General features: G+C 41.6%; 2 protein-coding genes and 1 long non-coding RNA gene across 8 annotated transcripts in view; 1 reads left to right on the plus strand and 2 right to left on the minus strand.

Annotated features, from left to right (window-relative positions):
* Window positions 1–1,910, minus strand: part of LOC109989670 (rho-associated protein kinase 2) — a 36,817-nt gene extending 34,907 nt beyond the window's left edge. For 4 of the 5 annotated variants that reach the window (XM_065963745.1, XM_065963744.1, XM_065963742.1 and 1 more), the window contains exon 1: window positions 1,455–1,909. In XM_065963745.1, coding sequence (XP_065819817.1) covers window positions 1,455–1,550 — 96 coding nt within the window. In that variant the 5' untranslated portion in view covers window positions 1,551–1,909. Of the gene's footprint in view, window positions 1–1,454 lie in introns of all 5 variants that reach the window. The other variant, XM_065963741.1, reaches the window with a different exon arrangement.
* Window positions 1,911–3,853: 1,943 nt separating this feature from the next.
* Window positions 3,854–17,293, minus strand: LOC109989693 (sine oculis-binding protein homolog). 2 transcript variants are annotated; one of them, XM_020641547.3, is made up of 7 exons: window positions 16,973–17,293; window positions 13,823–13,952; window positions 13,349–13,543; window positions 12,228–12,379; window positions 10,884–10,979; window positions 8,775–10,679; window positions 3,854–6,187 (listed from the first exon to the last, which is right to left on the minus strand). In XM_020641547.3, exons 1-6 carry the CDS (start codon window positions 17,063–17,065, stop codon window positions 8,784–8,786), a joined length of 2,562 nt encoding a protein of 853 aa, XP_020497203.2. In that variant the 5' UTR covers window positions 17,066–17,293; the 3' UTR covers window positions 3,854–6,187; window positions 8,775–8,783. The 2 variants fall into 2 exon arrangements, with proteins under 2 accessions (XP_020497203.2, XP_065819848.1); XM_065963776.1 differs by having other exon boundaries at window positions 8,775–10,700.
* A 4,449-nt stretch (window positions 17,294–21,742) lies between these two features.
* On the plus strand, window positions 21,743–24,302 carry LOC136182757 (uncharacterized). The gene is made up of 2 exons (XR_010668795.1): window positions 21,743–22,356; window positions 23,254–24,302. It is a non-coding gene; the product is annotated as an uncharacterized lncRNA (long non-coding RNA).
* The last annotated feature ends 3,545 nt before the right edge of the window (window positions 24,303–27,847 follow it).

The following is a 27,847-nucleotide window of genomic DNA, read 5'->3' on the forward strand; positions in this document are numbered from 1 at the left end:
ATACAGACGTAATTTAAGCATCCGATGTCAGACTGACGGCGCCAATCCACCTGGACTGATCAGGAAAGACGGTTGGGAACTTTGAATGTTCTAAACTCGCGCAGTCTTACTTTGAAGACATTCAGACTGAACTGTAAGAAGTGCCCACAAATCATCTCCATGACGATGTTCAGACGAGATGGAACAGCTCCAAAAAGAACTATTCTTACACTTCAGTTTGAATTAAGATTTAATTTGAAAACCTGACTGCTTCCTGTTTGTATGTGCAGCCGGAACGAGGCAATGCAATCCCTTTGCATGAACCATGTATACATCTGGCTATTTTTTTGACCCATTTATGATCCCTAAGCACAACTCATCAGGTTATCATCACTACCCAATTATAATCCCTTAGCACCCCTTTTATTGTGTGGTCATCATTTTGGTCTTGACCCCTAAGCATTCCTCAAAAGGTTATTATTTATTATTTAATGATGGCATCTATTTGACCCAGTTATAATCCTTCATAATGTAAGAATGACATATTTATCAGTCAGGTTATCATTGCAACCCCATTATGACCTAACATTTAACCACTGTTAATGATGTTGTGTTCTTATCAATCGACAACTGAGAGCAGCAAAGTGATTAATTCATTTGCTGGGTGAAAGTGTGACCATGTAGAGACGCATGTGAAACCTCTGATCTAAACATTCCCTGAGGTATCCCTGGATTGTCTGATTTTATTGTATTTTTTGTGTTTGTGCATTAACTAAGCGTACAAACAAATCTGTTCTACAAAATGAAGTTCTATGTCTGTGTGGCCATGGTGTGAGACCCTATCCAGAACAAAAAGCTGTGTCATATCAGCTCAGAAATGTGTGTCTGTTGTCAGCGGTTGGGACAGAGAGGCTTAGCATTGGCAGAAGTTTTATCAAAGTGGACGGAGTACATTCTTAGGACAGGTCAGAAAGAGGCCAAGTTAATTAGATTAGAGGCTTCTGCAGAGAGTCAAACGTGATGAAGGGGCAAGAAAAGATAAAAGAATCATCAACTCATTTAAGAAGGAAGCACTGGAAAGTTTTGTTTTTTAAGTCCAATACTGATTGGATTATTTAAATGTCCTTTTTAAATACATGTTACCTTTCAGATTATAACACACTACAATTTCCATGATGTGGTCTCAAAATGAAATACATTGACTAAATCACAGGGACAGATGGTTACCGTGGGTTAAAGGTGGGGGAACTTTTGTTTAATCGTTTACTCACACACTAACAGAATCATGTGTTTGTTTTTCTCGTTCTTTTGATCGTTGAATGGGATTTGATTTAAGGGCTGAGACAGACAGAGATGAATATTGAGGTGAACTGTGGTCATGACAGATTCATAACTTTGTCCAACTCATATCAGAGTCTACGCTTGTGGAATCAACATACCTGCACCAGAGGCGAGAGTCAGAAACGCAAACTCACCAGCAGTGTTTCAAAGTTGAGAGGTGACTGTGGAGTCTTCATCAGGGACTCCAGCTTCTTCAGCCGGCTCTCCAGCCTGCTCTCCGCTCCAAGCATGATTACGGTCCAGTGTGTCCAGGTCCAATGTCATTCAAAATCAAATATACAAAAAAAAAAAAAAAAAAAAAAAACACCTGTCGGCTTGTTTCCTTGTCTCGGCGCACAGGCGGGAGGTAGTCTCACTCCTCAGCTCCTCATGTCAGGTCTGCTGCAAACTGCGGTGTGAGTTGTCAGGTTAATTATTTATCCGCTGACCAAGTGTTCTGTCTCACTCCTTTTTTATTATTCAATGTCTCAAAGGAAAGTGAAACCGAGCGGGCGGGTTTAGTGCCGAGGAAAAGGAGCGCTTCACTTTCAGGTGAGTCTCGTCTACTCCCAGGTAGCTTCAACAAAATCTGATCCGACCACAACGTGCCCAACCTGTAGGACGTAACCCAGCCAAGTTAGACCAGGAGGCAGTCGTATGACTTCCGGTAAAAAAAAAAAAACTGTCAAAGTAAAAGTAGCAAACTCTTTGATACAAAAATACAAAGAAGCCTAAAATGACTTGCCATTGTAGCCTTTACCATGTAGGCTTAATATAGATATAAACCAAATAAAGACGCAGCAATTTTGAAAGTCAAGGCCGGTACTGATGTTGAGGTTTAAAATAACAGTTTTACAGATTCAGATTATTTTTCAAACAACTGTGAAATTCTTCGTGTCTGTTTTTTTAAATTGTGAATTGTAAATGTGATTGGACATGAAATAGGCCTATATAGCTTACAGTATAGGCTATGTCTTGAAATGTCACTGATCTCTCTCAGAGAATGTGTAAGGGGCGGCAGTAGCTCAGCTCCGTTCCCTTGGGTTGGGAATTGGAGGGTCGCCGGTTCAAGTCCCGGCACAGACCAAGTCCGGAAATTGGCCTGGTAGCTGGTCGCCAGTCCACTTCCTGAGCACTGCCGAGGTGCCCCTGAGCAAGGCACCCAACCCCCCCACCAGCTCAGAAGCGCCCACTGTGGGCAGCCCCCTCACTCTGAGACCCCTCCATTAGTGCATGTCCATAGGATCCTGTTTGTGCATGTGTGTGTGTATTTCAGTCTATGTTTGTGTAGCATGTTAACTAGACAGAGTGTAAAAACAAAGTTCCCCTCATGGGATCAATAAAGTATGAATTAAAAATTAAGACTCCCACAGACTCAACATCAGAGTTTATCCAACAGGCGACTTCTTCTGCCTAATCAGAAATCCTGTTTTCTAAATCAGAAGTTTGGTATAGGCTACTTGCCGGCATTAAATTGATGGAACACAGACATGTCCCACAACACGCAGATGGTCCAGTGTTTGTCCACAGGGCTGATATCGATAACCGATGTTCAGCCGATACATCGTTGCATCCCTGCTAACAAATATGTAACTAAATAGGCAAAAATAGTGACTTATCAAACATGTATCATGAAAGGACCTTCAGTATGAAGACATTTCAGAAACATGTATTAGACGATTTTCTAATGCAGGATAGCAACCCTTTTAAAAACAAAGGAAGACATGTATTTCATGTTAGAAGTAAGGTGAGTAAGAAATCATGTAAATAGAAATAGAATAATGAAAACATTTCAAAATGAATAGATGGAAATACATAATTGATCATTTGAATCATTTTTAAAATAGTAAATATGGGGCAGGCCTATCATATTAAATGTTTTTTTAAAAAGCAAATATTAAATGTTTATAGTGAGAAATAAAGGTATATAGGCTAAAGTCATTACAAAAAGTAAAGTTCTCACAATAACATTTAACAAAGCAAAATTTAAATTTTATGGATGGAACTTAACGCTTTTATTTTGAAAGATGATTTTGACTTCCAGTATAAGCGTGTCTATTATAGGTGACTTGGTAAATATTAATCACATATTTGATCCATCTTCGTCTGTACAGTGACAAATGTTCTTTACAACACTCGCAGCTTCGGTGTTTAGTATATCTATAAAAAGTTGGCTGACTACGGGAGAACACCGCTCTTCAAAACTCCTCCAATGACTGCAGCAGGAAGCCCTCACCAGGCCGGAATTCCTGCCCTCTTATCTCATTCATCTGTTTTACCGTCACAGCTCAGGGCCTCGACCAACTTTCAGTATTTCAGGAATGTTGATGCGCTGCCTTGCAGACATGCAGCCACTAAAAATAGACATTAACAGGAACCGCAGTGAGTTAGCAGTCCTTATCTACAGCATCATGTCTGGATAATGAGGCTAATATATGGCTCACATTCAGAGTTAGAATGGTACAGGACAACAATATTTGGGGAAAAAATTAAAAGACAGACAAAGTAGCCTACTTTAAAATAATGAGAAATCTGTGAAAAAACACACAAGAGATTTGCTGCTCTTAGAATAACTTTTATTTATTTTACTTTACAAATAGGTATCCATCAAAGCTTTCGGATAATGAATCTATATTCAAAAACAAATAATTTGTGAACAATCTATTTAGACAGTGGGACACAAGTTTGACAGGGGAGGCCAGTAGGTAACAATGAATTTCAGGTGTTGACAGCAACAACAAAAAGATACTGGTTGTGTCCAAACATTGGATAAAAACACATTCAGTATCGGGTGTGAAATGGCAATGATTAAAATGTGCAATAAAACCAATGGCAGTCTTAAAGGTGTTCCCTTTGTTTTTGGCTTGCGGTGTCAGAGCAGAGGACCACTTGTTGATTCTGCAGCTATTTGCGTGAAGTGATGTGGTCACTGACTCATCGTACTGTTGACAAAGAGTCCCCTGGATGGTCGAGGATGACACTATAATGGCATGACATGTGGAGAAGATGAAGGCTGGAATGAGTCGGGGGGGGGGGACTTGCTGTACACATATGGAGTGATGTTGTTTTGGAAGGATAGCAGAGGTGGGTCGTATTTGGAGTTATTCTAAGAGTAGACCAGGATGACTACTTATACCAGGGGACTTTTGAACTCCTAAAGAATAGGCTCTAAAGTGCAGCCATGGTTTTTTTGTATCTGACACTCCTGTATAAGAAGGCAAGGTAATTGGATGCAATGAGAGAACAATGGCAGCAAGGTGTGGAAGAAAAAAAGCTATCTACTTGGCATTTAATATCAGTCAGGTGTCACTGAGTGCAGTGTCATGTTCTGTATAATCATATGGTTTTCAGCTGTCTTCCACTCGGCCTCTTGTTGCTTTCTAGTCAGGAAAGGGCAGGTGCAAAGTTACAAAGGCAAACACTGCTCTCTAGTGGGGATTCAGTATATAAACATAAAAACAAGGAGGGGGCATTTAAGGGCTTTAGCACGCACAAAAAAAAAACAATCAGTGAAGAGAAAAATAAAGAAATATAGCACTTTTTTGTGAAAATCTACAGATGCATAATCCATAAATTAATAAAACATCAAATAATATCTGTGTAGAGTTCAACTAGAAAAAAACTGTAAATTTATAAAGGGATAAGAGTGTTGACAAAACGTATAGGTGATCTATCTGGATCAAATCTCATGTATCCCCGATAGCAGGAACTGTAATACTGATCGCTGCATTCTACAGCATTTGACTGTTGAGTATAATACCACATTTGGTAATATTACAAGCCATTAAGAAAAACTGCCAAGTGCCATGAATCTTCTAGATTTCAAAGCAAACAAGCAGGGCACTTGGAGCTTAAGGTGATTCAAATTCTGCTATGAAAGCTTTGGCAGATCAGGTGAGGAAGGGTCTGGATACTGTACATTTATAGACCAGCGTCAACAGGACGATTTAAATGTTCCAAGACCATCTCAGCTACTGTAGATCAGTAGACCTCTCCCTGCATATTCTGTGTAGTTAAAACTTTGCTTTAGAGGATGCAGCAGAAGCATCCTTTCTCCTCAGTCGTCTGTCTGAACAGGCCAGCTAGGCTCTCTCCCCAGAGGGGAATAAAACGCCCGAGGATGAACTCCTAATCTCAGCAGACTTTCTCTCCTCCCTTGAAGGAAGTGAGAAGGGTAGGGAATTACAAGCAACCGGTTGTGAGGAATCAAACCTCAGAATTTGTATGTTGCTGTGTACCGTATTTAGATTGGGACATGAGGTTGGAGGGGAGAAGGGTATACCATTTTCCTGGCTGTCGCTCCAAAAAATAAAAAAAGCTCCTGAAGTCTGAGCCCCCGTCGGCCAGGTAACCCAAAACCTGGAGTGGGGAGTCAGCGTGGGATATGGGGAGAGGAACAATGTGGCTCTTTGTGCGAGGCGGGCAGAGAAAACAAACCGTTTCCCCTGGAAAGAGATCATGTTCAGGCTCCATCTGAGAAGACCACACAAGGCTGATCTAAGCCCTGTCTGCTGTGGATCGCAAGGAGAGGAGGAGGAGGAGTGCACACACACAAACAGACACACTTTAGGTCAATGTCAGACAGGGAGAAGATCTGAGATGCTCCATTTCAAGTGCTCACTGACCACAACATAACACAATAGCCAGAAGTACTCTTTGGTCCAAGACGAAATATGTGACTGTGTTGTTGTTCTTCCCCATCTTTGATTTGCAATATTTTGGCCATCTGGACTGCTTCCTGGATTAGCACCCTGCTGGTCTACAGGCAGAGCAACACTCTGGTGGGCTGACAGGCTGAGGAACTGGCTTGAGGGTGTTAGCACTGGCGTTGTCCACAAGAGGGCGTGGCACTGAGTCTGGCACCGCCATACAGTGTTAAACAGGGAGTCTGTTCATTAGGTGGAGAGAAGGGAGGAGGAAAAAGAAACAGCAGTGGTGAGATTTAAAAAATTCTTGGCCGATTCTCTTTCATTTACATATCTAGCATATTTTATATCTAACCCCTTCTCTGGACACTCATTCCTTAATCCGCCCTTTCTCCATAAACACTGAGAATGAGGCTTTTAGTCATGTCAACACTCTGATAACTGTCGCACAGGGCACAATCAAACCGTGAACATCTGGCCTCTTTCTCCCTCACACACGTACTTACACAGACTTTCATTCAAACACAAACACTCACATGTAAGGGCCAAACCAGGGTTTTGTACTCCCTCTGTCCCATTGCGTTTTAGTTTCAAACGCTCAGCGAATACCCATGTGGTGGGATCGGATTACACGGGGCTATAAAATATCCCAAATAAAGGCAGGGAAAATCGAGACGAGAAAAAAAAAAAAGAGCTGTTTCCTGAGGTGAAATCCTTCAGTTGGCTGCAGATTCTGTCAGAGTGGGAGATTGTTTAAAAAAAAAAACTTTTAGCAGTGGAGACAATGGAACAGGTCAGCACTGCTGGGCTCAGAGGTGGCAAGCTAAAGTCATTCACATACAGCAGCCAGCTCCCATTACACACAACGCAGGGCTATAAATCCGTCTGCACGACACAAGCAGCATGCTGTGATTTCATATGTATTGGTTACTAAGGGGACCCATGAAACCACAACAAATGACAAAGAGTTAAGTAGGAACTCATTAAGTGAAAGGAGATCTTGTAACCTAAACACAAAACATCTGGGGTATAAGATAAAAGTTCATGTTGTGCTTTCTCTATCGTCATTCATAACATGATTATTAAGACGACCCATGGCCTTTGGAAAGGGTAATGGAGAGAAAAGCGAGCCAGATGAAATCCAAGCCATCTCTGTAATATCAGCGGATTTATCTCAGGGCATACAGTAAAATGGTAACATGATCTCATTATGGCGAGATACCAATGGGTGAGGACATCGGGTGGTGTTACAGCCATTTGGACGACCAATCAGGCAAGTGAAATCAATAGGGCCTTTGATTGGTCCAAAGTAAGGAGGATTTTCTGCAGCACTCTTAACAACAACATCTGGTTGGCAGTGGTCAGCGGTGGTGAGTGAAATGAAGGAAACGGTTTGAAAGAGGAGAGTAGCAGAGAGCTAAACTCACAGCAGAGAGACAAGCCAAGAGCCAGAACAGGGTGTCATTATGACATGTGTAATGGGAACACTCTAGTTTTGCACCTTAACCCCAGAGCTCTAACACAGCAGAGGGTTTGCTTGCATATCAAAGCGCCTTGTAGTCTGTCTGACAATCACTTCTGTCTCTCGATATCAAGCTCATGTCTGAACTGTCCTATCTGTCCATGCTGCAAATAAGCGTGTCACACTTGATCACCCAGCCTGGATCTGCCTGTCTGTCTGGGGTGTCAGGTTGGATAGACCACCTCAAGGTCATGGTTTTTATTCAGCAGTAGTTATCGGTCCTTGTCAAGACAATAAATCTCCCACCTTCTCATTCATCTCAAACTTTTTCAGAATAAGGCATCAGTTAACTGGTTAAAATGTGGAACTCTCTCAATCCCTGTTAAACAGACAAGGATTCACATCGTTCTGCAAAACGGCTGCCATGCAAACAAAGCATTGTGACTGTCAGGTAGTGGTGTGGTGATCGCCTTTCAAAGTCACTCTCACTGCCTGTGCCCTCCACCTTCTTTCCCTGTTGTAACCTTAGAGCCCCAAGGAGTGCCAGGTTACTGGGATTCTCTCTCTTTGGCGCCATGCTGTTTAGTGACCACGCGCATACTGTGAGACCTGTGATTAAGCTTGCCCTGTGTGTGTGTTTGTGTGTGTGTGTGTGTGTGTGTGTGAACGTGTGTATTTGCACATTTTCAAAACTCTAGCTTTTGAAATAACTAAACAAATCCAGAGTGCCACATGGCTGGGGTTTACCACAAATAATAATAAAATGGGTTTTGGAGAGCTAATGCCAGTAGAGTTACCAATCAACTTGGTCAATTCGTAACATAACAACCCCCTTTAATCTCAGACACATTGAGTTGTTGGTGACATGTTTTCTAGGTTAGAGTTACGAGTTAAGATTTTAAAAAACATGATTTTCCTCTGATATCATTCTCAGGTTAAGACAACAATCAAATGCTTGACTTGAAATGCTCGAATAAAGCCTTCAAATATCTCCTGATAGCATTACTTAACTTATAACTAGTTTTATGTTCAAATGAAGCATTTTGTTGTGTTAGCCAGGAACTTATGCCTTTCTTATTGTACCCTTTAAACCTACAAAATGGTTATATAAGTTGGTGGCTGGTTGCTAATGTTAGCTTATATCTGACTGTAGCTAACATGTTATCCAATATGTTGTGTCATCTTGAAATACCATTTTCACTGAGATTTTCAATGTTCATTATCTTTCAGTTGCTGATCCATCTGAATTAATTATGACTATCAGAACCCCTGAATTTATATGACTAACAACCTTGAACAAAGCAGCCCTGGCGGTTGCCTTGTGAGTCTCATGCTATCTTTCCTCATCATGTAAAAGAATATCTCACCTCTTTCCTCTACTTATTCTGATCACGGATTCGTAGGCATCGCCTCTTCAGAGCTGGCTCCATGTCTCCAGCACTGGGAATATTAGCAGGGCTCCGCAGGCTACCCTTGTCCCTGAGCTTGGGCAAGAGCAGCGGGGTGGTGGTCCCACCCGTCTTTGGTGCTGTTGGCAAGGCATAGGCATGGTCCTCATCAGGCACATGGGGGTCCTCTCCTACCTCTCCGACTATAGCTAAGGGGTCTTCTGACTGACTAACTGCACCCTCAGCCCGCACTTTGCCAACAACAGTGCACTTGTTCTCTTTGATAGCCTCCAGCTCACTGACTGCAGGGTCAGGGGCTGGTGCTGGTATTCTCTGGGTTAAGGATGAGTCTGGACTTGGGGGTGTTGAGGGGGGTGTTGAGGACGACATCCCGTTTGGACCATGGTCCTGAGACATCAGGGAAGAGGATGCGGCATCCATAGGATGACTGCTGCCACTGGGGCTGATTGGTGTGTTCAAAGGTGGAGAATGGGAGTCCTGTTGGTGATAGAAGTTATCATGTAAAGGGGAGTGTGATAGTGAAAGGGTTGGTCTGATGATATTGTGGAGCCCTGATCTGGTACCCTGCCCTGCTCCTGACTCCCCAAGCCCTAATACATCAACTACTCCATTGGCACTTGCTCCCAGATTCACTTGGGTCCTTTGAAGAACCCTTTGGATGACTTGTCGCTCTGATTGTGGATGCCTATAGTCTGCCAGTCCCTCATACTCTGGGGCTGAGCAGGGGGATTCATTGTACAGGGCTCTGGGGGAGGATGCGCTACTGTGGGGCGTGGAGGTTGGGGATGGGAATGGCCTTTCTGATTTAACCCTATCAATGTCCCTTGTGATGGGGTCACTTGGTGAGTTTCCACCCGGATTGTTGGCTATCAATCTGCTGTTAGCTTCAGGAATCCCTGGCGTTGTTGGCCTAGTAGCTCTGGATCTACCCCTCTCTGTCCCCTCTGGTACAGGCTGAATTACACTTGGAGTTTCTGGAGTTGCCTTCGAAGGGACTGGAATGGGAATAGGAATAGGTATAGGGACAGGTAGGGGGACAATGATGGGATAAGGCACCAAGATAGTGGGTTGGGGCAGAAGAGGGCTGAAAGAGGGAATACCAAAGTTCATTATGGGAGGCATTGGGACATGACCTCTTGGCATCATGTTTAAGGGTGGGGAGTGCAAGCCAGGGAAGTATGCTCCTGGGAAAGGGTGCATCATACCAGGGGGATTCATGGACGAGGAGGTCGGGGGTTGCAGGTGAGGCGAATGAGGAGGTCTGTGGATAGGGCTTGAGGAGGGGCCAGGGTTTCTGAGAGGGTTGGCAAGGGGGCTTCTCAGGCCCTGAGCATGGAGAGGAGGTCTGATGAACGGCATGGGGATTTGAGGTACTGGCTGATGTTCCAGATGGGGACGAGGAGGTGGTGGAGGATGAAGGGAAGCAGAATGGGGTGATACCTCAACAGCAGGGGTTTGCGGAGGATGCTGGATGGGTCTCTCCAAAGTCCTCAGCCCAGAGACTGTGACCTTGGAATTAGAAGAGGAGGCCTCCGAGGGAGAGATGGAGGTGGATTCTGCTGATCCAAGGATTGGTGCAGGCCCTTTAGGGGAAAGGTTTCTACGACGAGCTTCTGCTGCACTGCCGTTGTTCCAAGAATCAGGAGTGAGTAGCTTTTGACTTCCCAAACTGTTCTCGGCCCTCCCTTCCTGGCTTGATCTGCTGGGGCTGGAGCTGGTAAGAGCTGCACGAGCTTCTCGGTAGAAAACATCCATCTTGTACTGATTCAGACACTTGGTGCTGCAGAACTGGAGTCGTTCCTCACCAGATCCAAAGTCCAGGTATTCTTTAGTGTGGCGGACATGCTTGCACCAATCACATACCTGTGGTACAGGAGAGAGAGACTGCGGAGGGTCATTGAAGGAATTGCTCTTTGCCGAAAGATCTTTGTACAAATATACAGTTATCGGAACCCAACATCTTAAGGTAAGAACAACGCAAACTACATGTGTAAAACATCTCTTTTCATTTATTAGCTTCATAGCATATTCATGGTAAAACAAAAGAAATACTGATTGTGTCCTTACTCTGACATTGCTGTTTATCTTCAACACCAGTCTGGGCGAGTCCTCTGTTTGAGGATGCTGAGGGGATCTCTCTCCATGGAGGTCTTCATCTCTGGCCTGACAGGGGAAAAACCACAATGTGACACATTTGACACTAACCATTGTTAAACAGTTTATCAGACCTTCTTTGATGGATTCATTATCCTATTCATGAATGAAGCAGCACCTGCCCAACATCAAATCGTTGCTGAGATCATTCTGTGGTCTTCATATTAAAAGTGACAAAAGAATGAATGAATTGTTTATTCATCAAGGTAGGAAGCCCTTTGAAGATCATGCATGGCACGAAACTCTTAAGGTCAGTACAACAAAGTGGAATGACTGTGCTGTGAAACAAATATGACTTTTGAACTGAGCAAAGAGATAATACATTCATGGATTGTGATTTTATTAATAGCGTTTGTAGTATTAATATAGGAAATTCCTCTTGATTCATGCAAGCTGATCTGCTGTGGATCTGAGTGCTCCCCCATTTCTGTGACCCACTGAGTCGTGTTGGGTTACGAAACATGAGGCAGCTGAAGGTAAGGTATGCACTGAAAGTGGACACCTCGCCCCAGGCCTCCTGGCTTTCCTCTCAGACAAGCAGCGACAAGCCAACGGCAAAGCTTTCCTCCTCGCCTCCGAAAAACTAGAGGGCTTGTTGCACACAGAGTCTGCACCGCCCTCCTTTTTTGTCTCTGTCGTTGTGAGAATAAAACCTACCCAAGTATAAACAACAGAGAGGGTGAAAGGGGATATAGCTGCTGTCATCCTTACATCTAAAAAGGGTATATCCATGTCGTAATGGAAGGTGAAAAATCATGGCGAGGTGTACCTAAGCGGTTCACCAAAGTTGCAGCTTTCCTTTCCTGCAGACCAAAGCCACTTAATGGCAGGCCACTTCTCCATTAACGTGAAAACTGATACAAAGTGTCTTCTCCAAACTTTGGCCTCCCTCCCACCATTCCTATACTGGCTCCTCCATAATAACCAGACAGTGTGTTCTTAGAGATACCCCTTTTTAAATGATGGTATATTTATGCATCTTTTATCGCCTCACAAGATCAGGGTATATGTTTTTGAAGGTCTGTTTAGCTACCAGTGACGCCTGGGTCTCTTGTGTATGGAGAGTGAAACAGCTGGTGTGCATGTGTATGTATATGTTTGACAATCCCCTGAATTCATCACATTAAAAACTAAAGGCATTAACAGGTCGCTCAAGAACAGGGTTTCCAACATTTCACCAACAAATGGGCAAACCCAAATAAGTGAATATGAAGACCCATTTATATGTATTTTACACATTCTTTCATTACCACTGACCTTATTGCGTTTGAAGTAGGCCCGTCTGCAGGCGGCAAAGCACTTCTCACTGCAGAAGCTCTTCAGCTCAGAGCCCATACATAGAGAATAGCGTTTGACCCCTTCCTTCTGGCACCAAACACACACTATCTGCACATTTTGTACATCTTCCACTGAAGGGGAAAGAACAGAAAACAAGAGGATTGAGATTCAATAACAAGGGCAATTTGTTTGAAGAGGTTGTGTTGGCTTTTCGGTTTACATTATATTTGGAGACGAGACTAGTTTTTGGTTCATTTCAACAGCAATGTTACAAGTCTTTACCTCCTGATTTTTGGGAACATCTAATTTAAGAAGCTTTTGCATCTTTATACTTGTTCACTGCTGCAACTGTGTAACCGTTTAAGAAGTCAAGAGATATAAAGTGGCTTCGTCTCTTAGGTCAGGAACAAATCCTTTATCAATGTATCTGATAAAGGACCTATCTAGGCCCTCAGCTGGAGGGGCTTTTAAACTATTAATGGCATATACCCTAACACCAACTAATTTAAGAAGTCTTTAGTTACAGTCTATCAGCAAGCTCAGATATGCTGTTAACTATGCACTCTTAACAAATAGATGTTAAACAATGAGAGTTGTCTTTCATTTGAAGAGTTTTTCATTTTTGGTGGACAGTGAACAACCTGTAGCCCTTTACACACCATACATACAAATAGCAAAGCAGATCCAGATCCAGATCCATTCAGTCAAAACAACAATAACTGTGGCTGTTCAAAAACTCAAAGGCGAAACAATAGAACAATGCAAGCCAAAAGAGCATCATCATCAACTTCTGAAGATTGAATGAGGTGACTCCTGCTAAGATGTACTTTGGAACACCTTGCCCTTTGAAACCTTCACCGTCCTTGTGTATTGTTTTTGATTATAAAATCAATAGATGCGATTGGGTATCATTCATTTCTTGGCCTTATTATGAATATGATAATGCAGTTACCCTAATTATCCACATTCACATCCCTGACCCTGCTCTCTGACTCTTCATACATGATCCCAATACCAGTAGGGGGATTGTGTTGAACCTGAGACAGAAATGCTAAAAGTTAAAATCCTATATTTTCATTTGTACTTTCATAGCTCACTACCTGCTGATGGCTTTATGAGTGGAACAATGACGGGGGCACTCTTGTGCTCTTTGGGGGTGGTTAGGGATGAGCTTGTTGAGGAAGAGGATGGTGAAGAGGATGGAACACTGGAGGACTCTCTCTCTCCACTTTTCATTGCCAGGACCGGGTGACCAGCATTGGTTTCCAGGCTCCTGGATTTTGGCAATGAGTTTTCTGCGAGACAAAGATGCAACAGTATGAAATGCAATAGCAGAAATCCACTTACAAAATCCACGCAAAAGCAACAATGTCCTTAATTTATTTCTAGAAAATAATACAGTATGTGGTGAGAAACAATGGATGTATCAGAATGAATGAAACTTGAGAAGATAAAACTACAGTATACAGAGTACAAATCTGAACAGTGACTTAATGTCTGCGCTGAAACCTGCAGTTGGGAGTAAATTGAAGAAAACTCTTCTCCTACAGTGAACTGTCCACACCAGCCCTCACCTTTTAGCACAGACACATGCTGTCTCCTTTCTCTGTAGTTTCTTATCTCGTTGGCCTCTGAGTCTCTGAGATCTACTTTGTCGTAGCCGTACCATCCCAGCAGCTCATTCATGGTGCTTTCTGCAAACGTCTGCATGAGAAAAAAAGAGGAAACAAATCACTGATTAACCTTCCATGTAAAAGGATAGGGTAACTGAGCCATGGCCTGCTTGCAAATGGGAAATTGTGAGCGAACATCTTAGGGTTGTTAGTGGAACTTTTTATCCAACGTTAAACAAAATCAGACCTCCCTATGCTGAATCAATGTGAGGGATTCTTTCTCAGCCCCAGCCCACTTTGGAAATGAATACGGGCTCAGTGGAGTACAGTATGACGCTTTTTCCATGATGTGTTCAAGTTGTTTACTCTTGCTAAATCTGAGACGGAAAGGTTTTAAACCTAACACCAGTGTGAAATCTATGAATCATCCATTGTTTATCTCTCTTAATTGGAAAAAAGAGGCAGAAAAGAAAACTGTTCTCCACAGATGGGATGTGTGGTCTCTCTTCTTTTTTTTTTTTATTACCACCAGATGAAAAAAAAACCATAACACAAAGGTCTCTCTCTTTATCCACCCACCTCTCTCTGTGGCTTTGGAAGAACCGGATTGGAGGAGAAACCTGATCCAGAACGGGCAGAAATCAGAGCGGGACACCCTACACCACAGTGAGGTCCCACGGTTCTCGGAAATGCCCCACTCCTCTTCTCTATCCAATGTCCGCCACTCTCTCTCTCTCTCTCTCTCTCTCTCTCCATGCCCAGCTTTCCCCGTCCCTCCCCTTGTCTCTCTTCCCCCCTCCGCCTCCCATCTTCACCATCCTCCCCTCCACCTTCTAGCTATGACACCCGACACAGCTCTGCCTCTCAGGTTTCACCCTTTTCCAGCACGGCCTGGCCTGCTGTGGTGGTGTTGTAGTTCTGTAGTACTGACTGCACATTCTTTCCCCTGCTTTCCTCACTACGACCTCTGCTCTGCTCTCGGGCCTCAAGAAGAAATGGATCGCTCCCTTGCTTGCTCACTTTTCTGCTCTCTGTGTGTGTGTGTGTGTGTGTGTGTGTGTGTGTGTGTGTGTGTGTGTGTGTGTGTTTGTATGTGTGTGTGTGTGTGTGTGTGTGTCTGGGAGAGTGTGTGGGTGAGTGCAAGCAGCGGTATCATATCCAGCTAAATATGCCTAACGATGATTAAAGTGAGGTATCCGGTGTCTGGTGTTGCGCTTGGGTCTGGCGTGGAGGGAGTAGGTCCGAATGTTGAAACAGATGTATTACAGAGACAACACTAGGCTGGACTTCAGCTGAGCTAGAAATCCGTTTTCCTGCCTTCCTGTCTGTCTTTTTTTTCTCTCACTCTGTCCCTTGCCATTTCATAATTTGACTCATTTTAAAAAGGTGCACATCTCCAGGAATGAACTCTTGATTCATAGTCTTGTGAGTGAATACCCATCAGAGACCAGTGTGATGAAACTGTTGACATATTATTGTTGGGAAAACAGGGATTGCTGACATTTTGTTGGCTTTGACTAACATTAAGCTTTACGCTAGCATGACACTGGGTTTGTTCCTTATTATCACCTACCTGAAAGGTAAGGGGCTAATAAATATATATGTTATATATGCTAATATCATACAGTATTGGTGTATGAAGTGATATACTGGTATATAACCGGTACAACATTTAGGCTGACACAAGGGCCAATATGGACACAGATGTCAGTGTTGCCATAGCTAGGCCTGCTCCTAACCAATATCATTATGGATTTCAATACCAATGTTGGTAACAGTTCTGGTATCTGTATTGAGAAAACTCTAGTTTCCCATCAGATCTAAGTACTGTGATGTTCTGCAGGAAGCGTACACATTAATGGCAACTCTCCTACATACATACAGTCCAGTATCATTTACTGTTTCTCTGTTAACAAAATGTGTTGTTTTTTTTCACCCACCCCTCAACTTCCCACAATGTTGTTTTTGTTTCTTTCTGGCAGTTCAGACAAACATCTGCTTTGTGAGAGTGACAAGCCATATCCCAAACCACAGAGAGAGTTGCAGCCAAAGGCAACAAACCGGGGCCGACCCTGAGATTCAGCCCAGGCAGGGCTCACATCAAGAGGGGATAGCGTTTCACATGTTTTGATTAAAATTAGTTAAGTTGTAACACTACACCTCCCTTGGATATCATGCACTACGATCCAAACCACTTGCACAAAAAGCGCACATTTCCTCTCTCACGAAAAAGGCCAGAATCCCCCAACATCCCCCGAGAACTTGCATGTCCTTTTACATTTCAGAGCTCCTGCTTGAGGGAGCGTTGGGTATCTTTTACCACTGCACTCGACACTCTCAAATAGCCAGTGTCCAAACCCAAACAAAGCCGGCAATCCATGGATTAGTTTCCATGCAGTAATAGGTTCATAACGGTGGGAGGGAATCGTGTCTGTTACTGGGATTGAACTTATTGCCTGTACACTGTGTGTCCTTTTAACACTACAAAGGGGAGATTCTTCCATCTTTAAAAGTGTGTTTGCTTAAGTGTATTCCCATTGTGGAAACAAGTGATTGCTTACTGAGAGATAATAATATCCTGTTTCGTGTTTTCAAATCATAAGGGCAAGCCTCTGTGGTACAATCAGCAAGTGAGCAAGAGCAGGGAAGAAGTGACGCACATCTGGATCTCCGCTGGACTTAAGCGTCCGGCCACAGCTGGCCTGAGTGGCGTCACTAGAAGACGAAGGCTAATACTCTTATTCACTGAAAACAACCATGGATAAAAATGTTGTATATCTCGCTTGTGTAGAAGTAAAGACTTGTATTAAAAAGTTTATAAAGATTTGTTTATCTACTTCTTAATGAAGCAAACGTTTGAGATCCCAGTTTTTACTAAATTTGCATCAAAAAGGTGTGTTCAGAAAGTATTTGCTCACATTAAAGACACAAGGAGCGCATTCATTTGAAAACAAAAAACAGTGCATGTCTAAATATTCCCAGCATTAATTTGTGCGCAGCTCACTTTCTGGATGTCCTGACTGGTGAGCCTTCGCGTGCGTACAGAAGTTGCGAACTTCTCACTAGAAACAGAAAAAAAAAAAAAAGAAGTCATCAAAAACTCCTTCTCACCTTCATCTCCTGGTTGATCTCCCTCTTTACGGGGTGCGCAGGTTTCCTGCTGCGCTTATTTTCCGGAGGTCTCCCTTTCTCCATCTCTGGCATAGTCCTGTTCTGAGTGGATCCGGTCCGGATCAGAGTTGGGTCTCAGCAGGAGGATGTGTTTGTTTTAACGGTGTAGCTCTGAGTGAAAGCTGTCACTCTCGGTGACAGCGTCTGTCATTCCCGGACGCGCGACTCCCTCATCTGAGGCTTCACACCATCAGAGATCAGAGTCCACTGAACATGCGTGCGCTCCGGACAGGAGACTCCACCGCCGAACAATCCCCACTCTCTCTTCTGCAACACCGTCAAACACCTGCCGTGATCAGATAGACGGCTTCCGGTTAGGCATTTCAAAGTAAAGTCTCGGTTTTAAAGACGGTGTGGTTAAAGCAGCGATCTTGATGCTAATTGAGAACAACCCAAATTCATTATCGACAACTTTACCTAATGAGAATTAGAAATTAGTACGAACTTATAAAAACGTGTCAAGGGTTTTAAGTATCTATGATGGACACCATTACTTTGTTCTCCAAACTTAAGAAATGATACATGTGAGTGTTTTTGTTGTGTAAATTATATTCCCATTAAACTTGTAGTCGGCTATTTAGGTCTGAAAAAAACAAAATAAAGATATAGACTTTATCTCCAATGACAACTGAATGGAATTTATAAATGCAAATCAGGGGTGGGCAACTGGCGGCATGGGGGCCACATGCGGCCCCTATCAACCCTCAATGTGGCCCTCAGATTAATTTTTTCCACATCAATTAACCGAAAACATGAAGAAAACATGACAAAATCTGCCATGAAATCATGAAAAGCAGAAATATGTCCAGAATAATATTTGATCACTGGTATATGTTGAGTTCAATTTCATACATTATCGACTGTAATCGTTTTTGTATTCTACAATTTGGCCCCTCTGGCAGTGAGAATTAAATGAATGTGGCCCTTGCTGTCACCAAAGTTGCCCACTCCTGATGCAAATGTAACAAACAAAATAAAAGGAATATAAATTAACACAAGATATGTGAAGAGATACAAGACATAATGCGCAATGAGAAAATGTAGCAGGTTGAATTCTAATGAATAAATTATTCACAATGTCTTGCATTTATGAAAGAAACAATATTACTTAATATAATTTTCATACAAATGTAATCTGTCCATTAATATAAAAATATGCACTTGGCTCTACAATTTGTGAGTAAATAATGTTCTTTTCTCTGCAATGTCCTTCTTACGCGCACTCATCCCTTTTATTGTGAAAGGGAAGTCTCCTCATTTCCTGCCCAGGTCACACTCTTAGTGTGTAACTTGACGCTGCCCTCTGTATATTGGGAAGGGAGGGCTCCCTGAGTGGATGTAACCCAACACTTGGCGCCCACCCCTCCCAAATCTCAACAGATACATTTCATACGGAATGCAAAGACTGTGTTTTATCTGAGAGGACAAAGTACAAACACTGTACAAATACTCTTGTCTTAAAATAAAGAGATGAAAAGAGCACGCTGAGTTAAATGATACCATGGTAGAGAGGCTTTCTGAAATGGCATCTGTTTGATCACTGTTTGTGTGTGTGCCAGCCAGTGTGAGTGTGTGTGTGTGTGTGTGTGTGTGTGTGTGTGTGTGTGTGTGTGTGTGTGTGTGTGTGTGTGTGTGTGTGTGTGTGTGTGTGTGTGTGTGTGTGTGTGTGCAGCACAAAAAACACCTGAAATGCCCATATTTTGCCTTCTAACCCGTGCACTTGCCTTAGGAAAAGTATCACATGCCTGAGGGCTGGATTTACATTAACAGGAGGGAGATGGGTGTCCTGTGCCTGGGCACAAACAGCTTCAACATCAATATTTGTTCCCTGGTTATTCTTGATGGTAAATGGCAGACGATTTATTACTGTATCAGATTACCAGGCTGCTGATGAAAAGATGGAGAGGATCAGGTTGCATTCAGCAACATAAATACATGTTATTCCAGACAAGATAGATAACTAATTATTTTACCAGTATTATACTATTTGCTATTTTTATTTTATTATAAACAGAAAATGATGGGAGTTATAATTGTTCTATTTAGATATTGGATAGAAATGTCGTCCTAACTAAAATAAGGCTGAAACTCTTGTTATTGAGATTATTAAAAAAAAAAAAAAAAAACCTGGTCTGGAAGGCATTGCTTGGAAAACTTGACTTAAATGGCTCCATTGCATCCTTACATTTCTCCCTCTTAACGAACTTTCACCTGGACATCAAACCCCATGCAGAGAGATAGACAGGTAGACAGACAGGCGGGACAGTACAGGGCTGTTTCAGAACCTCTCTCCTCCCTAAGACCCGTCTCCAGCAGTCCTCGCTCTGCTCTGGTTGGAGGAATCCAGGGAGCACACTCGTGTAAACAGAAACACGATCCAGTGCACAGGGCTTAGGTTTCGCCCCTCCGTACAGCCGCTGATGATACCCGATCCTGCTCGGCTTTGGGAACAGGGCTTATCTGATGCCTCACAAAAGGCCCCTCACATCTGGTGCCTCTGCAGGGAGCGCTGTCCCTTTTGGTTCCTCTGGAGGGGGTGAAGCCGAGGATAAGAGCGTCTCACTACTCCCTTGAAAATCCACTAACACAAACTGTAGAGTAATAGAGACAGTATGCAGTTACAATCTCCAACATCTGGACTAAATCATAAAAAAAATTGGCCACTTTGTGTAGTATTACTTGTATTACGGTCATGGATACATGACGACAGTGAAAACACCCCGCCAATTAAGAAGATGATTGAAAATGTTGTACTGCTGTCCTAACAGTTGGATTCAGTGTGAGCTCCTGAGGTTCACATGTATATGTTTTCACCATTAGGGGGCGGTGTGTCTCCATTGGCGTGGAAATGGTGTGACAACGAAGACTGATTGCTGTTTACCCTGCATCAAATAAAGTCATGATGAGGGTGTTTTTCCCCCCAGGCCCAATTATCAAATGACATGGGATGTAGCCTTGAAAACAAGTACACTTTTCATTTATATTTTACAAACACCTGACATCTGACTCTTTTTAAATATACTTGTATAATTTGTATTAACTCTCTATATAAAAAGTCATATTGTCAAGTGTCTATCATCACAAGTAAAATTAACTCTAGACCCATACAATACCAAAATGAAATCGGGTAATCAAATCAAAATAAAGCCTTTTAAAAGTAAATAAGTAAATGAAAACATAGTCTTACGTTTCATTCATCTGACGTCCTGCCCTCTGTCTGCATGTGTTTGGTCGGTTATGCTTCCTGGCTTGGCAGACAGAGGGGGCGGAGTCAGGAAGGACATCACACCTGAGTACACCTGAGTCCATCAGGCCTCAGCTCACTTACGTGGCTTTCCACTCTAACTTCTGTCTCTGCTCTCTTCCTCCCAGGCCTCCACAAGCTGGTTTGGTTTTGTTTGCACTTCACAACACTCCATTCATACATGGCGTTCATGATTGATTCATCAGATTTATGATTGTTTCAACTTTGGTTGATAATAAACTAACTTCCTTTAAACCTTGTTTCATGTGTGATACCCCTTCTTGGTCACTTACTTTGAGCCACGTCTTGTTCTTGACAAATGGGGTCCTGACCGGGATTTCCATTCGTCACACAGTCTAATCCAACAAAAATAGTCTCCAATCAATTTCTTTAAAAAAGGGAAAAGTGTTGTTATTAGATTTGGGACAGTTTCATGACATTTAGTTTTCACAAAATCTTGTTTATAGTGATGAACCAGTGTAAACTAGCCAGTAAAAGGCTTCTGTTAAATCCTCTTATTTTCAATAAGAAAAACAGAAAACTATCATCAAATCAAAATGTTGTAAATGTTGTGTTTCTGTACTGTGTCTGCATCCTCTATCCAATTTTTTGTAACCTATTTTTGGGTGTCACGTCAAATTTTAATTTGGAGAAACGATTCATTGTGAATAATAAACGAGGTATCTGCCTGCTAACTTTACAAATCCCATTCACAGACGGGTTAAAGCTAACTAAACTGAGTAACTTCACTAGTGTTATAGTTTGTTAAGGACTCATATACTAACTCTATGTAAAATAGTCTTATTTAGGCTACTTGATCATGATATATGCTGTTTATGTTGTAACAAATCATTAGGAATGTAAATTAGCCTACATTTCAAAATACAAGATCCCCTATAACACTTATGAGATATCTGGACTTACAGAGGACACTCACTAAGTTAAACAATCATCAAATATTTCCCACAAAACCTTCAAGCTCAGAATACACATGACACATTCCATGCAGACTTAAATAAATCATAACAACACAAGCACCTCCAGAGACACGGGTCCATCTATTTTGCCTCCAACTTTAGGAAACTGTGCTAGTGTGTGATGCTCCACGATGACTTCCTGTTTACACAGTTGCCTGACCATGATTGGACAGTGCAATTGAATGTGTTTATCAGCTGTCAACACTGAAATGTCTGTTGCTGTGACTCTAAAAAAAAAGAAATTGTAATGCCACTTACCTTAGTAGCCTACATGAATGGACCGATATTAAAAAAAAATAGGCAAGATATATTTTTTTTTAAGGAACAACTCGACTCTCCAAATGTCTAAATCTTAATGCTGTGACCCCATGCTGAACACTGGGTGTCGCTGCTAGCACACCTCAAACTACATGCCCACCTGCTTAGTTCAACAGGTTGTATTCATTTTTCTGTTTTTCTGTTTTTTTTTTCAGCCTGTATTGTCGAGAAATGTCCTTATTGCCCATATGCTTACAAGTCTAAATGGTGTAACATAATGCAAATGAGTATCAGGTAGCCTATTAACATCTTTAAAAAAAAGCTTTATTATAGCATATAAGCCACACCGGCTTGTAGCAGTTTGCAGGTGTATAGCAACCAGTTGGATTCTGTGTCTAACGTGTCAAAGTGCTGGTCAATGTGGTTCAATCCGAAGAATGAGCAAAAACATTTAAGGTGGTGGAAAAGTGGCACTTTATGGTAGAGCAAGAGCACCTCTTCATCCCGAATTATTTTATGAATTTCTTACGCGCGTCTATGTAAATTCGTGTGGTCAAACACAGGCAATATTCCGTGGTTGATCACATTTTCGTACAAGCCTTGCTTCCATCTTCCGTCCAGGACTCAGTCTGGTGTGGACCCCTATGCGTGACGTCACGGACCAGCAGCTGGTATAAAACGCTGCGTGTGATGCAGCGATCACATTAGAAAGAAGCAGAGTCTGTGAGCAGCCTCTCCCATCCTCTGGCCATATTATTATTGCAATTAAAGAAGAAATAAAAATGTCTAAAATGACGATCGTACAGATTGGAGTCCTTGTGTTCGCCATTTGTTTAACAAGAGAGGTAAGTTGATTTCTATTTCTCATAGTTTTTTTTTTCTTTTAGCAGTAGCCTTAATTTAACTTTTTAAAATTGATAAGACACACTATGCTTAGGCAGATTTATATTTATGTATTACTGCTGGAAATTATCTGTGTTGTTATCTGTGTTGATGGGGTTTTTTTTTTATTATGTTTCTAGGCAGGGCTAATAATCGATTGATGGGATGGTTTTGACTAAAGCAGGCTTGGCTTTCAGCTCTCTGGGGAAATGAACAATTTCCTCAATTCGATCAGTTTATTTTAAAACAAGTGGAGTGAAAACTTCTTTACATAATTACATGTTTTTTGGACATATATTTTTAACCTCTTGTTTAGCTAACACTCGAGTGAATTAATGATTCAGACGCAGTGCACACTGTGTACCTGTGCATAGGTGGGGAGAGAATCTAAAGTTACTTTTTGGTGCGGTGTGCCAAACGAAACCTGACACGCAGGCGCAGAAACTATTTAGTCTTATCGTCTTTGCTCACCAAACAGCCATTCTTTGTTTTTAGAAAGCAAACTGTATGATATTGGCTGTGTCTTTGTAATAATGTTTCTTTTTTTCTAATAATAAAAATAATAATAATATTTTGACATGTAATTTTATTAAAAATAATTTGGAATGTTTTTTGCAATTTTCATGTTCTCATTATGCTTCATAATGTTTGAGCACCACAAATCCCTCAAAATCAAACTTGGTTGGCTAATTTGCACAGAATTCAAATGATATGGTTATTATCATAAATGTTTTTTCCTCATATGACCTCTGAGTTCAGGCCGGATAAAATCGAGCAGATCCTTACAAACAGGATAGCTTTTTGAAGCTTTCAACCCTTCTCATCTCTCCATCCTCCTCTTCTTCTCCCCTCTCAAACAGGCGGTCTCCAATAACAGCACAGTCCCCACAGGTGGGAACTCCACCTCCAACCCAAACGCCACCTCGGCAACAGGCCCCTTCAGCAGTTCAACCAACACCACCTCCACCCCTAGCGGAGCAGGCATCTCGCTGCACGCAGCCGGCACCTTCTCCTTCCTTATCCCCGTCATCATGGCCGCCTCTCTTATGCAGCGTTACTGTTGAAGCCCGGACCCCAGAGCCCTCTCTCTCTTCCTCGCCTCCCATTCCAGTCATCCCACCCGATCCAGTCTCAATCCTCCACCCTTCACTGCACAGAGACCAGAAGACCAGATGGACTCCACAACCCTCTTTTTCCTCCTTAAGTAATGATAAAAAGATGTAATTCAAGACATTTCTCTCAATTTAGGGGGTTCAACCTTCAGCTGGAGCTCATCACCGAATCCCTTAAGCCTCCCTGCATGGAATCAAAAGGAGCGTTGGTGAACCAAGCTTCCCTTTTGGCTTGCGTTTCCATAGTCACGCTATCTCATTATGGAGACGCTCAGGGCTGTGATTGTCATGTCACATGTCTTGATTGAAATGCGGACCACTTGAGTGTACAGAGGTTCTTTTTTGTGGCTTCAAATCCACCTTGCAATCAATATGAGAAGTTCTTGTCTGTTAAGTGAAGTTTGGCACACACACACACACAGTAGGAGATTTGGAAAAATAAAAGATGACACTTTTAGGTTTTTTTTTTTCATAATTTGGCTCTTGGGTCCTTTTTATTAGAAATGTCTAAGAGATGTATGTAGCGAATAAGTTGCCGCAGGACTTGTGTCAGTTATGCCTTGTGATTTTTAAAGAGTTGTGGTCTTTTACAATGAGGGTTTGATTGACACCTTTCCCCACCCCTTCATCCATGGGTTAGACCCAGCAGATGACTGTTTGTGTAACCATATGGGAAGGGTTGATGTTAGATTTCTATTTCCCCCTTATAGTTTATATTTTGTATAAATGGAAATGTACTGTTTATTAGTTTGGATATAAGATAATGAAAGAAATGTACAATAAATTATGAAAAATGACAGCTCTAATTGTTTCTTTGATTCCTGCTTTGTCTGACTTTTGCACAAAATGATCAGCTTTCCTGTAAAACCAAAACCATTTTCTTTTTTAAATAAATGTTTTCTTATCTTGACTTTGTGTCAGGAAAAAAAAAAAAAAGCAAAGATGATCTTGATAACTTCATTTTAAGGGTGTGGTGGTGATGTTGTTGATCATAGCTGTGCAGCCAAGCAGTCTAGACAGGCAACTGCTGCACTAAAGGCCAGAGATGGTCTCAGCATTCCCTGATGTCCCCACTTATCTCCTCTGGATTAGTGCCAGAGCATCATTGACTGGAAACAGGACCAGCCTCTATGGTATTCTACTGATGTACAGAATCCAAACAGGCCCTGATACTGTACATCATTTAGAGCTTTATGAGTCTTCATTTTCACTCAAAGAAGAGAGACGATGCAGGAACCTGTTATTTCAGTTTTGAGTTTAAATATTTCTGTCTTGAATAACTGGAAGAACAAATATTAGTTTAAAGGGCCCCAAAGGAAACACTATGTCATGTTTGTCATTTTATCAAGTTAGACTTTCGCTGTGACTCAACACTGTCTAGTCCTGTCCATGTGTCGGGGCTTAACTTCAAACAGCTACAGAGCATGGACCAATTAACTATTACATTTAAAATGGATTTTGACTGAAGTTTGTCTTTTAAACATAATGAAATTAAATATCCACTAATGGGAAATATGTGTGTGCTAATTTGCCAGAATGAAACTACAATAAGTACAAAAAAAAAAGGCTAGATATGAGATCTCCATGCAGGATTATATGGTAAAGAACTTAAAAGGCAGGTTTAAATGTTGTCAACGTTTTCTTTTCAAAGTAAAGAAGTAAGGCTGATCCCAAAAAAACGCTGAGCTTCCAAATAAAGCTACAGTCTGTGTGTTTAGGATGGACACAGTGGTGTCAGAGTGAGTAGCGTGCGGCTCGGAAATGCCTCAGCACCAGTAAAGCCGGCCTCATGACTCATTAGTCCACCCTATTGTCTCTCAATCCTCTCTGCACTATTAACCTCTCCCTGCCATCTCCCCTCCATCTCACCTCCATCCCCTTTTCCGGTATTCTCCATTTACTGCCCCCCCCCCCCCCCAGTCTGGTCTGCAAAGATTATACAGAAGCAGGTTTATTATTAAATGACTGATGGTTTACCTGTCAACATGTCAGATTGGTGTCATAATGGAAGTATAATGTATAACTTATATGAGGTAATATCTCTCTGAATAGTCGGCTTATCAAACCTATTTTACATACTGGGCCTTAATTTGCACAGGGTGTTGCGTTTACAGCCATGAAAACAGCACAAGTCGGAAAAACACAAATACCACTTACATAACTGAAAACATTATATAATCATCATTTCAAAAACCTTATTTAAATGTTATTCATTAAGTGATTTATCAGCACACATAATAAGACATTTCCAATAAAAGTAGACATTTTCCATAGTTAAGAGATAGTGCCTTTGTGTTGTACATTATTTACTCCAGTTATAAAGAGCAACAAAATCTTAAGGGACTGTTTTCTGTCTCTCTGCCAGACAAATCTAGAGCACCAGCCTGTCCTGACAGAGGTCTGATAAACTGGAATCCAATTTAAGAAAAAAGACAATTTAGTGTTTCTTTTGTGGTCTTGTTTGACCTAAAGCATTCTTTTTAAGTTTTGTTTTCCATAAATAGAAAGGGTCATCCGAATACCCCATCATTTTATGAAATAAGTAGACCATTGCTATCAACGTATAATACAGTCATTTCCCTTGCAAAATGAGCAACCTGGGGGCTGAAGAGCACAGGTGGCTGCATGTGTACATCGGTTTTAAACAGGAGGAAAAGCTCCTTTGTTCAGCCTTTTGTGTACTAAACACATTACACTGAGTGCTACACAACAGCAGACGGTTGTGTGTACTGAGCATACAACGAACTTGTCACTAAAGAAGCTTATTGTTCAATTTCTTAACTCAATATGGCCGAATAAACAGGACTGACTGACAATAAACAAACAAACTACAAATGTTGTACTTTTACGTTTTGAAGTTTTCCTTTGAGAGAAGCTTTGACTTTTATACAATCAAGTTGGGTGTAGCCTACTTGTTTAAAAATTATGTAAAAGCAAGTTTGTTATGTGACTGCAGAGCAATTGTAATATAATGCATTTGCTGCCAAAACATTCAAACAACTTTTGTTTTTATCTTTAAAAGAATGTTTAATCCCTTTTAAGGCATTTTTGTAGGTAACCAAGATGGTTGCTGCTGGTGTTGAATGCTCTGAAACCGCTATTTAACTTTTAAAGTTTTAAACAAACTGGACATTGGGTTTGCTGATTAATCATGTCTTTCCTAACTTTTTGTGTCTTGTGCCAAATTATAGGCCACATGCATTTTGATATTGGAACTAGCATACTAGCCCAGTATCTGCTTTTGAAGTCACACATTAGTCTGTTTAGTAGAAGTGTCCACTGGATTTTTTGCTGAGTCATATTTATTCATCTGTTTTAACTACAAGTTGCTAAAACGCGATCAGGAAATATCTTCCATCCATTAAACAGTTGGCGCATTTTGCATTTAGTATTTCCTGATTTTAACGGACAGGTCATAAATGCTGTTTCCAGTTCCTTCAGATGCATCACTTCCTGTGTGCTAGATTATTCTCCTGGAAAGATCCATCAGGCTGTTAGCAACAACAGCACTCGTGTCAGATTTTATTCTGAGGGCTTAAAATCACTGTTGTTTTTTTTTTTTTTTTTTACAATAACACAATAACCTGCTAAAAAGTCCAACAAAAAGTCCTGTCGAAAATTATAAGTGAAATATTTTACAGATGATAAATGCCACATGTTGTTTAAAAATGTCCAGATTGACCAATTTAGATTCACTTATATCTTATTCTTACTACGTTTCTCCTCGATCTTACAGTTTAACTCAACATCCATACTGTCCTCCATACTGTTTCCATAACTCTGACTGACACTCGCCTTTCCTCTCGTGTGAGGTGTGACACCCAGCAGACCTTTAATCATTGATTGGCTTTATGAATTATTCAGACGTCCGCCAGTGTTGCAGGGACAATGTCACACACACTCGTACTGTACTCCTGACCCACATGGACGCCCTTCCCTCGAGGGCCTCCCTTACATTTCCTTGTGTGAATGTGCAGTGTTCGATCACGTGGTCATTATTCAAACATGATGTTGTGATATTGGAGACATTGTATGTCAACAGTAAACATTATGCGTATAAGTTTACATTTTTTTGTGTTTGTTAGGCAATAATGTAACTGATATTCTATAAACTAGTCATGTTTCTGTCATGAAGGGTTAAGCCCCCCTTACTTGTGTCAAGTTTCAGTTCTGTAGTAAGACTTGACTCACTACAGGGTTGCTTAGAAACAGTAAATTTGCTTTTTTTTTTGTCAATGAAGGCTATATTTAACAGATGTATGACTTTAGCAATCTAACATCTTTTGTTAAATGTTGCTTTTTGTGGGACCACTTCAGTTTTGGGAGAGTTAAGCTTCCACTC

The sequence above is a fragment of the Labrus bergylta genome, chromosome 15 (assembly GCF_963930695.1).
Source record: "Labrus bergylta chromosome 15, fLabBer1.1, whole genome shotgun sequence".
Classification (NCBI taxonomy): Eukaryota; Metazoa; Chordata; class Actinopteri; order Labriformes; family Labridae; genus Labrus; species Labrus bergylta.

Bases quoted from the DNA above. Each gene is read 5' to 3' on its own strand.
- LOC109989693 (XM_065963776.1), bottom strand. From the start codon at position 17,065: ATGCCAGAGATGGAGAAAGGGAGACCTCCGGAAAATAAGCGCAGCAGG. The intron at 13,953-16,972 runs GTGAGAAGGAGT...TTTCTCATGCAG, and splicing joins AGATCAACCAGGAGATGAAG to ACGTTTGCAGAAAGCACCAT. The intron at 10,701-10,883 runs GTAAGGACACAA...GACCCTCCGCAG, and splicing joins AGATAAACAGCAATGTCAGA to TCTCTCTCTCCTGTACCACA.